The 13,059-nt window shown below is 38.5% G+C and overlaps 1 protein-coding gene and 1 long non-coding RNA gene across 3 annotated transcripts in view; both read right to left on the bottom strand.

Moving 5' to 3' along the window:
• The window catches only part of muc2.1 (mucin 2.1), a 19,474-nt gene extending 9,094 nt beyond the window's left edge, over nucleotides 1-10,380 (bottom strand). The window contains exons 1-26 of the mRNA XM_025056348.1: nucleotides 9,960-10,380; nucleotides 9,597-9,852; nucleotides 9,388-9,502; nucleotides 8,810-8,900; nucleotides 8,577-8,710; nucleotides 8,286-8,499; nucleotides 7,335-7,460; nucleotides 7,132-7,246; nucleotides 6,578-6,728; nucleotides 6,390-6,503; nucleotides 6,224-6,296; nucleotides 6,005-6,142; nucleotides 5,680-5,844; nucleotides 5,123-5,217; nucleotides 4,883-5,009; nucleotides 4,543-4,798; nucleotides 4,378-4,430; nucleotides 4,161-4,264; nucleotides 3,532-3,683; nucleotides 2,944-3,082; nucleotides 2,734-2,844; nucleotides 2,479-2,658; nucleotides 2,087-2,326; nucleotides 1,843-1,999; nucleotides 1,490-1,618; nucleotides 99-1,384 (exon numbers count right to left, since the gene is read on the bottom strand). Of these exons, the coding sequence (XP_024912116.1) occupies nucleotides 99-1,384; nucleotides 1,490-1,618; nucleotides 1,843-1,999; nucleotides 2,087-2,326; nucleotides 2,479-2,658; nucleotides 2,734-2,844; nucleotides 2,944-3,082; nucleotides 3,532-3,683; nucleotides 4,161-4,264; nucleotides 4,378-4,430; nucleotides 4,543-4,798; nucleotides 4,883-5,009; nucleotides 5,123-5,217; nucleotides 5,680-5,844; nucleotides 6,005-6,142; nucleotides 6,224-6,296; nucleotides 6,390-6,503; nucleotides 6,578-6,728; nucleotides 7,132-7,246; nucleotides 7,335-7,460; nucleotides 8,286-8,499; nucleotides 8,577-8,710; nucleotides 8,810-8,900; nucleotides 9,388-9,502; nucleotides 9,597-9,852; nucleotides 9,960-10,035 (4,797 nt within the window). The 5' untranslated portion in view covers nucleotides 10,036-10,380. The remainder of the gene's footprint in view (nucleotides 1-98; nucleotides 1,385-1,489; nucleotides 1,619-1,842; nucleotides 2,000-2,086; nucleotides 2,327-2,478; nucleotides 2,659-2,733; nucleotides 2,845-2,943; nucleotides 3,083-3,531; nucleotides 3,684-4,160; nucleotides 4,265-4,377; nucleotides 4,431-4,542; nucleotides 4,799-4,882; nucleotides 5,010-5,122; nucleotides 5,218-5,679; nucleotides 5,845-6,004; nucleotides 6,143-6,223; nucleotides 6,297-6,389; nucleotides 6,504-6,577; nucleotides 6,729-7,131; nucleotides 7,247-7,334; nucleotides 7,461-8,285; nucleotides 8,500-8,576; nucleotides 8,711-8,809; nucleotides 8,901-9,387; nucleotides 9,503-9,596; nucleotides 9,853-9,959) is intronic.
• Nucleotides 10,381-10,400: 20 nt separating this feature from the next.
• Nucleotides 10,401-13,038, bottom strand: LOC103380202 (uncharacterized). Of its 2 annotated transcripts, none has more exons than XR_521641.3 (4): nucleotides 12,500-13,038; nucleotides 11,503-11,557; nucleotides 11,174-11,222; nucleotides 10,401-11,074 (listed from the first exon to the last, which is right to left on the bottom strand). It is a non-coding gene; the product is annotated as an uncharacterized LOC103380202 (long non-coding RNA). The 2 variants fall into 2 exon arrangements; XR_521642.3 differs by having other exon boundaries at nucleotides 12,534-13,034.
• Nucleotides 13,039-13,059: the final 21 nt, after the last annotated feature.

Below are 13,059 nucleotides of genomic sequence, written 5' to 3' on the forward strand. Positions count from 1 at the left end.
GTAGAAATAACTGTTGTTGGTTTTTCAGAGGTTGTAGTAGACTCAGTCAGGTGAGGCGTGGTTGTTGAACTTCCCACTCCAGTTGTAGTAGTGGGTACAGTTGTTGGCAGTGTAGAAATAACTGTTGTTGACTTCTCTGGTGTTGTAGTCTGTTGTGTTGTAGAAGATGAAACTATCTCCCCAGTGGTAGTAGTGGTAATTTTTGTTGGTGTTGTTGTAGCTAATGTTGTAGTAGCTGTGGGTGTAGTTGTACTGATACAAATATCTTCCTCACAGCAAACTTGGATCTCGTAGTCAAAACATTTAAACGGACGGGCAGTCTGGTCTTTCTCTTTACATATTAAACCAAAAGTCACATCACAGGTGACAACTTGTTGACTTTGTTCCACAAAGTCACCAAAGTCTACACTAGGATAATCTGCTGGTCTACATGCTATATCCCAGGGTTTTTCACATATCGTCTTTCCACTGTCAGTGATATTTTTATATGTCTCCCAGTCACTTTTGTCCACTAACGGATCATGCACATTAAACCACTCCGTCCACTCACATGTTTTGCTACATGTAGAAGCAGTAGAAGTCAGCAAAGTTGTTGATGTTGTTATTGTTGTGGTTGTAGTTACATGTGGAGTTGTAGTGGGGGGCTCAGTTGTAGTAGTGGGTACGGTTGGTGGCGGTGTAGAAATAACTGTTGTTGGTTTTTCAGAGGTTGTAGTAGACTCAGTCAGGTGAGGCGTGGTTGTTGAACTTCCCACTCCAGTTGTAGTAGTGGATTTGGTTGGTGGTGAAGTTGATGTGGTTACAGTTGACTTCTCTGGTGTTGTAGTCTGTTGTGTTGTAGAAGATGAAACTATCTCCCCAGTGGTAGTAGTAATAATTGTTGTTGATTTTGTTGTAGCAATTGTTGTAGTCACTGTTGTTGGTGTTGTTAGTGTTGTGGTTGTAGTTACATGTGGAGTAGTAGTGGGGGGCTCAGTTGTAGTAGTGGGTACAGTTGGTGGCAGTGTAGAAATAACTGTTGTTGGTTTCTCAGAGGTTGTAGTAGACTTAGTCAGATGAGGCGTGGTTGTTGAACTTCCCGCTCCAGTTGTAGTAGTGGGTACAGTTGGTGGTGTTGTTATTGTTGTGGTTGTAGTTACATGTGGAGTAGTGGTTGTTGATGGCTGGACAGTGGTGGTGGTGCTACATGGTTCTTCTCGATATTTTACGGTTGAGTTGATGCAGATTGCATAGTAGCACATTCCTAAATTATCTGTCACATTAAAAATAACTTCATTTTCTTCATATCTACTTCCATTATAGTAACAACCAGGGCAATCTTCTACGCATGTCTGATTCTCCTCATCAAATATGGGTTTATCCTCAGGGCAAACAGGATAACAACCTGTATAAATAAAGAATTTGAATTGGTTAGTCTCATACTGACCAGTTCCCTTTTTCGTTTTGTAAATTATGAATCAAGTCAAAAATATCCATAAAAGAATATTACCTTCCAGGTTAGGTAAAGGGTTGATACAAGTTCCTTCAGGATTCAAACAGGTCTTATAGCAAGCCTTATGACACGGCTCGTAGTGCCACCTGCATTCTTCTGGACCGTTGTAATACTCACAATAGACAGCTAGAGAAAATAAAATATGTTTTTTGGGGTTTTTTTTGGACAATGGAAAATGTTGACAAAAATTGACCTGTTTGGTGAGAATATTGAACACAAATTATTGAATTTCCTTTTCACTCTTTTTCTGAATAATTAATCTCCACGTGCCAAAACAAGAATCTTAAGATAAATACAACGCCCCAGGGAAGAAGAAACATTTGAGCATGCTCCTTTTATTGTCTACTTACGACAAATTTCTGGAGTTCGCCATGAAACACAGACACTTGCTTCATTACAAGCTTGAGCATACGCTGCCACTGCTGCACAGTAGCACTCACAGTCTCCTCCAGTGTCACAGGCACATGAGTCTCTTACACAGTTTTCAAAAAAAGGCAGGGGATCTACCTGCATTTAAAAGCAACACAGATGTTTTTTTCATTTTTTAACCATGGAACTTTGGAGATTTGTATGTAAGCAACAACATTTTCGTACCTTAGTATGGCAGTCTTTGAACGTATCTCCAGTTATAATGCTACACATAATTTTGGACCAGTGGCTTCGTTTGGGTGTGGTTTCGCAGGGGTTCATGTTTGTATCGGCATCTGGGCAGCTGCTGGATACTTTCCAGGTGTTTGAAAACGCTAATGATTTGCCAACTAGCAAGTGGCCCTGAGTGGTGAAGTCATTCTGGCCATCACCATCAAAATTTCCACACAGACCACACACCTCCCCCTATGAAATGAACAGGACATTGAAGAAATTCTACATATGGTGCACCATGTATAAACAAATAAATAACATGAAAACATTCCCAAAAGTTTTGCTTTTGTTTCAGGCCATTTGTGATATTGCATGTATTCCAAACTTTCCACAGTGTTACTTACAGTGTGCTGTGGCTCAAGTATGATGTGAACAGTTGTTTTGCGGTCCCACACAACAGCCAGGCCAATGGCAGTTTCAACAACCAGATACAAACCAGACTTTCTTATTCTGTAAAAAATCCAAGGGCCTGTTCCCAGGTCCTCTACTTCATGTTTTCCTTTTGAGAGTTTAATTTCTGTTCGCTGTAAAAGGAGATTTTTATATATATATATATATATATAAAAGTCTATATTTTACAAGTTCTTGTGAAATCTTACCCCAAGTTGGACTCTGACAGTTTTGGAGCATGTGGTACCTGTGGATCCACATGGCACATTTTCTGTGATAACCCCAAAGTTCTGCTGTGCTGTTTTGTTGCCACATTTGTTCTTAAAAAGAAACAAGTTTTACTCCACATCGCTGTGACACCGCCGCACAGAATGAGCAATGAAAAAAGGAGACAAAATATTGGTGTCAAAGGGCCTTACCTTCACAGCTATATAGGCACAGTGTCCATGAAAGACATATCTCCGTTGATCAAAAGTAGTGTAGTGACCACTTCCATAAATAGTGCAGGTTCCTGGGCATTTTTTCTCTGTGCAGTCCCACTTTCCACTTCTGCAGGTACTGGATTGATAAGAATTCATAATTTGTGCAGAACATATATAACTGTATATGAGGACTAAAATGCAAACGGCAGGAATGCTTGACAAGACTGTTGTTCTGAAGCGTTTTTGTTTCATTATTTAACTTAGTTGCTTTCATAATTTCCATAATACTAACAATCTTAAACTAACAATTGAGAGAATCTCCCTCGTGCCAGGCAGACGGAACAGGCAGAGCGGAAGCCTGAAGCCAAAGACATGGTTTAAAAATGCCACAACCACCAGAGAACACAGGGACATAGAGATGAAAGAAAACTCAAACAATGAATGGACAAGGACCAAGTGATAGAGAGACATAAAAATACCCAGGGCAACTGGTCCGATGAGTAAGACTGATGAACTGAGTAGCATAGGACAGAGGTGGTATAGAGCAGGGAAAGACAGAAAGACAAGACAAAAACAAGGACATACCAAGTATTACACTGGTTGGGAATTTGGGCTCCTCTTGCATACAGACGTCCATCATGTTGACAGGGACATTCTTCTTCTATCACACAGGAACCTTTTCCATCATCAAGGCGGTCACTGGGACAACGGCAGCCAGATTCACACTCCGATGAGTCCTGTGGAAAGAGAATTGCAATGATGTTCGAAATAAACTCGGAAAGTTGAAAACACAGTCAAAGGCAGCGGTGGCCTGGTGGTTAAGGAGTGGGACTTGTGTCTGGAAGGTTGCCGGTTGGAATCCACCACCCACCAAGTCCCACTGAAGTGCACTGAGCATGGCACCATCCCCACACACTGCACCCAGGGCGCTCACCTGAGCTGCCCCTTGCTCACTATGGTGATAGGTTAAATACAGTGGACACATTTTATTGTGTGCAGTGGTGTGCTGTAAATCAGTGACAATAATTCACTTTCACTTACAGGTGGTCCAAGATGGTCTGAGAATGTTATTGGTTGACTTTTTGGGAGACATTTTTGTATCTTAAATACGTTCCCTGAATATATTTGCACAAATTAAAATGTTTTTTGGATAATAAAATAGAATAGAATATATATGTTTAAATATATATATGTCTTGTAAAAAAAAGACTTACACAATCGTCATTATCCAGATTTAAACATGTTCGAGCACACTGGACTCCAAGCTCTCCTGTACTGGCAGTGGAACAGTTGAAAAATACTTTTGGAGAAGGGCAGGCTGAGGAAGTGGAGCAAAGAGTTTCATTATGTACTGTATACCCAACAAATATTTATTCTTTAAGTCAAAGTAATAATAGTTATAAAAATTATAACCACAGAAAAACAACCTACTCAGTGATCGGGATCTCAAGGAATGACAGTGAAGCACTCCATTGGTGCAAACGCTAAAGAAGATCAAGCACAGATTCATTATTGTAAAGGGATTTAAAAGAATCAATTCCCAGGGTTGATTATAGTCTGAGTTTGAGTTACAGGACAATGTCATCACTGACTCACCAGTGCTCATCTTTGATGTTAAAAGATTTTCCCGGCTTTATTTTGCCTTCATTATAGAAGCAAGGACACTTGGCCATGGGGACACAGATGCCTTCGTCGTTCAGGTAAAGACCCTCAGCGCAAGTGCAGCCATCTACAGGCAAGAAGTCATTGCTGCAGCTTTGCTGCACTGAGCCCAGAGAGCTGCATGTCATCTGGCATCTCTGATTTTTGTAGGTGAAGGTCTGAGATGCCGGGCAGTTCTTTGAGTATTTATCTGATTGGTGCACAATATAGAGATATAATAAACCATAGAGTATGGTAAGTATGAGTGCATAGATATTATAAAAGAAGTCCTTACCGCACACATTCTCTCTCCAGCCTGTCAGGAATACTCCTTTAGACGCACAAGCTCGTGCATAAGAGGAGAAGACAGCACACAGGCAGTCCTCGTTCTTTTCACAGTTACAACTGGCATAAATACATCGCTGTGGGGGAGAAAAAAAAAAATCCGAGTGAACTTCAGTTTAAGCACATATTTATTAAAATGTGACAAATATTTTGTATATTTTGTATATATATGTGAAATATTTTACTCCACCTTGTGGTAAAGCTCAGGATCAACCAGTGAATGGCACAGTGAAAATGTACTGTTTGTCTGCAGCAGCAAGGCACACCAGTGTTTGGCATACCACTCTGAAAAAGGACAGTAACTCTTCTATTGTAAAATACATTTAATTAAATTATCCAGAATATAACATCATAACCAATCAATCTATAAGTGATGTTGCTGTTAATTCAGGTGTGGCCTCTTGTCAACTTTAAGTGTAAAGCTGTACTAGAATAAGAGCTGATCAACGGCAGCACTGTTATCATTCAAATTATTTTAAGAGAAACAGAGAAACATTTATGGTTCTTTAGTGATTATCCAATGAAATAAGAGAAATGGGGAAGTGTTGATGAGCAGACACAGATTTGTTTTACTTAAAATGAGGCAGAATTGTTGCCAAATCTAAATTGCAAAGTCCAAACTACATAGGGAAATGACGTTATTGGAGCTCAGAGAACAAAACTATTTATATTTAAGGTAAACACTTTGTCTTCCTGCGCTGTGGGTCGGTATTTTACATTGATTCAAATTGTAATTATTCAATTTACCATTTTCCATACTGAGAGAGCAGGGGTCTTCCAGTCTTTCCTTCCTGTCTGGACACCCCTGGTTAGTTTTCCAAGAGTTACTGAATGATACTGCTGTTCCCTCCACACTCCCCTGAGGTGTCTTCATGTCATCAGCCAGAACCATGTTGTAGTTTCCACATAATCCTAAAGAAACCAAATGGTTTATATAAAGCACAACCTCAACGTACACAGCATTTTGGTTTTTTATCTGTTTAGCTGCCTCGTTTTAGGAACATCTGTCCCCTGTCATTACTGCTAAAGTGGTGGTTAGAGTTTAATTTTCTAACTGTGTTGTAAATCTGACCTCGAGTCTTTGACCTGTAGTTCTGCTCCAGGCTGATGTAAACCTGCATCATTGGCACGTGCTGAATCTGTATTTGTAATCCAAAGCTTGTCTGAAGCATGATGTGAAAGGATGAAGCATGGAATATGTAGACAACCCCTTGAGAAAAAGAAGACAAAATCAGAGAGTCTGTCTCCATCAATCAACATCAGAGCTCTGGTTTCTCTGGGTGACACCTACCTTGTATCTGGTATGGCAAACTGACAATCTGTGAATTCTGCTTCACTGTTCCGTCTGACATGAATGTTAAAACCTAAATACATACAAGTATAACATTTGAGTGTTAATATTTGTATCTGATGCATACATTCAGTTATACTCTGGCTCCAGAGAGACTTCTACTCACATTGCTTATATCATTGTTCAGCTGTACTGTAAGGGATTTGAGACAAGTGTCATGCATTTGGTTTGCACAGGGCATAAGTTGAGCCTTGATGGTAAATTTAGGATTTGTGTCATCCTGAAGAACAGAGTAAAGCAGTGATTAAAACACTATTTTAAACTATGCAATTTGATGATGAAGAGACATCTCACCTTGCTGTCCACTTTAACCAGGGTGTATTGACATTCTCCATGAAACAAGAAGCTTTTCCCATCAAAGGTTGTTATATGGGAACCCTCCTCCACGGCACACGTATCAGGCTTTTGGAGACTTTGACATGACCACTCACCATTTAAACATGTACTGAAATAATAAGAAAAATTAGAGAATGAAAATTACAACACATCCTAAGTTGTACATTTACTATTATCTCTAGGGGTGTGTATTGGCAAGATACAACTGGCAATACAATACATACATTATGATACAGGTGCAAGGATACGATATATTGAGATATACTGCAGTACTATAGGCACAAAGGTTTTTTTAAGCAAATAATTGTAACAAGAACTGTCAGCAGAGTAAACACAAAAAAGTTACATGCTTAACATCAGGTTACTAATATTGGAACAGAGGGATCTTGTAATTACTAGAGAATAAAAAAAAGCAAAATAAAATGAACCAACAACATAAATATTTGCATGTTAATGGTAAAATATGTATAAATAAATGAAAAGGTTATCACAATACGTAACACTTGACGTACCACTCCTCTCGGTCCTGTTGGTAAATCTCTCCTGAGGCGTAGACTCTGTCATGTTTGCACAGACACTCGGACTGATTTATACAGCCTCTCTTGGAAATATCGTCAAACACAGTTCCTGGAGCAGGTGTGTTCATAAACAACTGCGTTAACACATTTTTTAAAAACTCTCTTGAAATAAAAAAAAGGGAAAAAAAGGCACTGACCAGGAGGACAGAAACACCCATCCATTTTGTGTTCCTCACACATTGAGCTTGTGTCCCTAATGGTGCAAGTGTCCATGCAGGGTGAGCCACTCTCTTTGTAAACCATGTTCAATGGACACTGTTTAGCTGGAAAGATGTGAGTGAACACATTAATGCAACCATTCCCTACCTTGAACATATCATTCAATTAAGGATTAAAAAAAAGTAGCTCCCTTGAATCATTAATTTTGAATTAATGTGACACGTCGATGTGCACCATAAATATTTCTTAATGCATTTTTTATGTGATTGATAGCTAGACAGATGTACTTTATTAATCCCAGGCTGGGAAATAACAGTTTAATTTCCATAAATGTCCAGCAGTTCCATATTATATGTTATTCTACACATACAACTGATCAGTTTAAAAGAGGTTTACACAGCAGCTGGAGGGAACTGAAGACGTAATGTATCCATGTTTTAGGCACAAGCTGTGAACCTGATGTGGCCACAGTGGACAAAAGATGATGGAGCAGCCAGCCAGAATACTCAGAAGAAGAAAGGCACCAGAGAATATACACAGATGTACTGCAGGTGGACATGGAGATGGTTAGGGTAAGAGTAGGGAAACCCGAAGGCAGGGCGAGATTGAGACAGAATTTGGTGCCTTCAAGGGGCAACATGTTGTAGCATATCTTCTGTTAATCTGTGGTTCCATAACTCAGCGGTTATCAAGCCTGCCTTACACATCTGCCTTACAGGCAGATTCCAGCCCCAGAAGAACCACATACTTAATGGCACCTCCCTTTTTAATCACTTTTTAGTTCTCAGTATTAGAGCTACTACTTAAACCTTCAACTTGAGATGTCATAAATGTAGTTAAAGTGGGGTTTTTTTTCACTAAGCAGAAGTCAGTGCTTTAGCATCTTTGGACAAAATCAACAATACAATTCAAAAAAAGATGGCAATTACCACAAAACTCCACTGTTCTCCAGTTGGGAGGTTCTCCTCCTGCATGGGAACACTGCCGTGAAAACTCAGACAGTGTGCTGCAGACACAGAAGTCATTGGCCGTGCTGCAGCCACACATGTCCTGGACACAGGCCTGGATGTAAGGCTGAGGGTCAATCAGTGCGGCGCAAGAGCTCCAAAGACTTGACTGTAGCATTTTGCTACATTGAGTTTGCTGTGAGAGAGAAACAGTAAAAATTACATTGGTGAAAACAGAATTTTCTTTTTTCAAAACACAATGAATGAACTCACAAACTCTTTGCATGACTCTGGCACTGTCTGAGTTTCATCTGAGTCGCTGTCCTCCTCATAGGGATCCTCACAGTCTTCGTTTGGCTGATGGATCTTGTGTTTGTTGCCAAACTCAATAGAGCTGGTTATGCGGCCTGCACAGAAATTTTATTCTTTGTGATGCCTTTAAAAGGTACAATACGTATTGTCCCTTTTCAAGGCATAATGACATGTTTTTACAGCTGAGAATGTACCATCGAAAATGAACTCATCGTAGACTGGAAGTCCATTAAAGTCTCCACAAAGTCCACATGTTGTATTGACAAGGTCCCGATCCAGTTCGACCTACGTCAAAGGACACAGACCAAGAGACTATGAGCAGGGGTTGCATAAAAAACAGCGCAAAGGTGTTAACAAATGCACCAGCACAGACAACAGTCAATCACTTTTACTGTGTAATTACAACAACTCTGAGCACTACGGTAGGAATAAATTATAGAGTAGACATTAAAATAACATGGGTAAATAATGAGAAAATTAGATTTAGCTCTCCATGTGATGGGGAGTGGGTGTGGATGAAGATAGGTGGTTGGATGGATAGATGAAGAGAAGGAAGTAAAAATATTGATTTATCTTTAAATATACTCAATTATCAATAGCTGATAAACATATATTATCAATGATAATGACCTGTTCACCAGTAATGTACCTAGTTCAGTTATGTTTTATTTTCTGGTGTTTAATATGTAAACGCGTTAAATCTTTCATTATCAATGTTTTGCAGATATTTATGAAGAAGTCGACTTTAAATAAAATTAATAAAATGTTTTACCATGACTGCATCGTCCCCATTCCACAGGACAGTGATGCCAACTTTGGACTGGAGTTTGACGTAAACTGCATTTCTTTCCACCTGCACCCCTGACTGGTAGACTGGCAAGTTGGCACTGTCAAAAACAGCAATATATTATAAAAGTATATAGCTTTAGTTAAAAGAAACAGTACTGCTGAAATAACTTCATGAAGTCTATTTCTACTTACATGTCACCGTTTACGGAGACCAGATTCTTGCTGAGGTGGAATACAAGGTCATTGATAGTGACCACCAGGTGGCTGACAGTAGGATTCCCCTCCACCTCTTTCCTCTTGATGTGAACAGAAAACTCCTGATAGGTCTCATGGCAATCAGACACCAGGTTGTATTCACAGGGGCCCGGGAACTGGTACACATCACCATCAAATGTCTTGAAGTGGTTTCTGCCCCATGTGCTACAGATGCTGCTGACGTGGTTACGAACTGAAAATTTCAAAAAACAAAACTAGGTTATTGTCAGTTTAAGTGCTGAACGTTCACAGCCGAACGCGGCGAAATTTCCATCAGTAGAGTTGTGAAGAGTTTCTCACCGGTTCTGGCTTGTACATGAAGGACAGTGACAACACACAGTGAGAACAAACTCAACCACACACACCTCCCCTCCATGGTTGCTGCTGTCACCAGAGCAGGTATCACCCAGATGACAGATGGAAGGCTTTTATACTGAGATTTATCTGCATGTGTTCCCACCTACTTTTTAAGTAACCTTAACTTTATCACCAAGACAAACATGCAGTTCAAAATTTGCACGCCTTTAAACCAAACTCATTCCTCATTATCACCAGCTAACAATTGTTCCAACATGTTTTAAAGCCACTGATGGTTTCTGTCAACGTAATAAAAACATTAACCCAAAGAGAAAGTTCAAGGTAAATTTGAAAAATCTTATGCTATGCAGTATGTTTTGGGCTAATTCACAACACACTGCGCTTTGACTTTAACAGGTTATTGTTATTCAACAAGAAGAAATTTAGTTTTACATTAAATAATAACTTATTTATGTAACTTATATAGATTATGTTTGGTAATCTATAAGGTGTGGCAGCTCATTTGTGCTAATTTTGACCAGTATCGTGGTATATAAGGGTCAGACATATATATGTGTGTAGTTCTGTCAGCACAATAATAACTGTTTATAAAACGGTCCTCCAATATAGCTAACCTTTTCTGCTATCTGTGCTGTATTTTACAGTTATCATTATCATTAATCAGTTGTCTCTGTCTGTTGGAGTTCAGCAGTGTTTCACTAAAAGGTGCACAGGGCATTAAATACATTATTAAAGTAGTAGTAGTATTTAGTTCACATGATCAGCACATTTCTCAGAAGCACATGGAGGAGGACAAACTTTTCAGTAGCTGTCATTTTATCAAAGACAGCACTGATGTCAACTCTGTCAGTCTTGTGTAGACAGGGAGGTAACATAAAACAATTATTCAGATATGGATGTTTTTAATTGTCCCAGCTGGTGAGTTTATCTTCTTATCTCTTCATCACATCCTCTTGTACAGGAGCTGTTTACTCTTGGGTCATATCTTCACTTAAATCCTGGTAATCCCGTCATAGACATTTTCTTCATGGTCTTGAACTCAGCTTCAGCACCTCCAAGTGTAAACATAGCTGTGGACCACTCCCAGAGGAGGACAGCTGTGTGATGGTTAGAGTCAACGTTACCTGAAGACTCGTTTGTGTGAAGACCAGATCATATTATTATATGACATAACACTTTTAATGACCAATACTTACGTCATCATTTCCAGTAAAAGGCAGGGGATATTCACTGTGTGTCAGAGATCTGAAATTAAACATCATAAACACAATTAGAAATTAAAGTTACAGGATTGTGTTGGGAATCTACTTTACTAAAAGTCATTTTTTCTCCATGGGTTATATGATCTATATGGTCTATGACCTACAGAATACAATAGAATAATAAATAATAAAAAATACAATAGAAATCAATAGAAAAATGAATAGAAAATAATACAATAGAATAAAAGGCATAAAAGTTTAAAATTGAAAAAAGTTCAAATTTGGTTTGTAAAGAAGCTATGAATATTATGTTAATGACTTACTCTGTGACAAATGGTGTGTTGTATTGACATCAACTGGGGTTTTCATCTGCAAAGCCTAATTTCCAGAAAAACATGGTTTAAAAATGTTTAAAAATCCAACAAAAACGAATACTCTGAAATATGAAAATCCATCCTTTTTTCTTAGCAAAGTTTTATGTGTGATGTTATTTTGAAAACAAATGAAACATCAATTGGTTTAGAAATCAAAGCCTGGTGGTCTAGTACCACTTGTGGATATGGGTTAAATATAGTAATCTAAATCTAAATAAAATCAAAGAGCAAATACAGCTTAGCTACTCGTTACTTTACAAAAAACAAAATTAGTATTAGGACAGTTGTGAAAACAGTAGCAGCATCACTGCTTTTAACCAGGATATGGGTTTTAGGCTCTGATAACTTTTACAACAGAAACCCTTAGTGTTTTCTTTATAACAGGGCAAGGCTAACACTTCATGACTTTCAGTGTTTGTAAGGAGGGCTGGTTCATGGAGGAAGGATTGCTAACTGTGCCTCCATGCATACTATTTAGCCTTCCACGGAATAATGGTGTTGTTTTTCTTGGGACCTGGGGTTATTTTGGGTTACCAGAATTGCTAAACACATGTCCAGAGCATCTCGTCTGTGCTTTTAAGCTTTTTCCCTCCACTCCTCAACCTTCTCCTGATGTGCTCTATGTAATTATGTAAATTCTGGTCATTTAAATATAATAATGTTTAGCTTTATTCTGAATAGAAATAAATAAAACGTACGTACTTTTTAATTTTCAAATACTCACCACGTGGAGGCGGTATTGAATAATAATCAACTCATAATCATTCAATGCAATTTGAATGTCGAAAATTCATGAAAACTGGGAGGGAAAAGTTGGTAACTCCAACACAGACCAACGTCTGTCCTGTCTGTAAAGGACTGTATTACTACAACTGGCGCCTGAATTAAGTTCTCGAACAAGACAAACACACAGAGCGGGAGTTAATTCCTATCAGCTGTATCTCACCTAATCGTAAAGAGAATCGAATTCTGTTAGGTACCATGAAACGACGTCCAGGTTCCGTCACTTGTGTTCGTACCATGGTTGGAGAACCACCGTCTTGGGGCATTTATATCGAACTCGAGTTGCAGAATGTATTGTTTGTAACAAAAAGACGAGCCCAAACGTTAGCAGCTCCTTTTTTAGATGTTCCAATAAGAGAGTGGGTTCAAGTCGTTTGATTGACATTTCAGACCATCCAATAAGATGCTACAATAGTAGTCATGACGTTTCACTTACTAACAATATCTACTCTGGAGAGTTATTTTTTGTGATGTATATATTTTAAGATAGCATAAATACATTCTAAAAAACATTTTTATTTTTTACACTTAAGTTATTATTATTATTATTATTATTATTATTATTATTATTATAACCATATTATTTATACCATAGGTAAAGCATTTCAAACAAATGTTTTTAACGCCACCAGTAGGGGAAGGAGAGGAACCACATGTTCTCCTTTAACAAACAAAATTACAACATTGATTCAAAACAAACAAATTAAATAAAAATACTTTTGT

The sequence above is a fragment of the Cynoglossus semilaevis genome, chromosome 6 (assembly GCF_000523025.1).
Source record: "Cynoglossus semilaevis isolate Cse_v1.0 chromosome 6, Cse_v1.0, whole genome shotgun sequence".
Lineage (NCBI taxonomy): Eukaryota > Metazoa > Chordata > Actinopteri > Pleuronectiformes > Cynoglossidae > Cynoglossus > Cynoglossus semilaevis.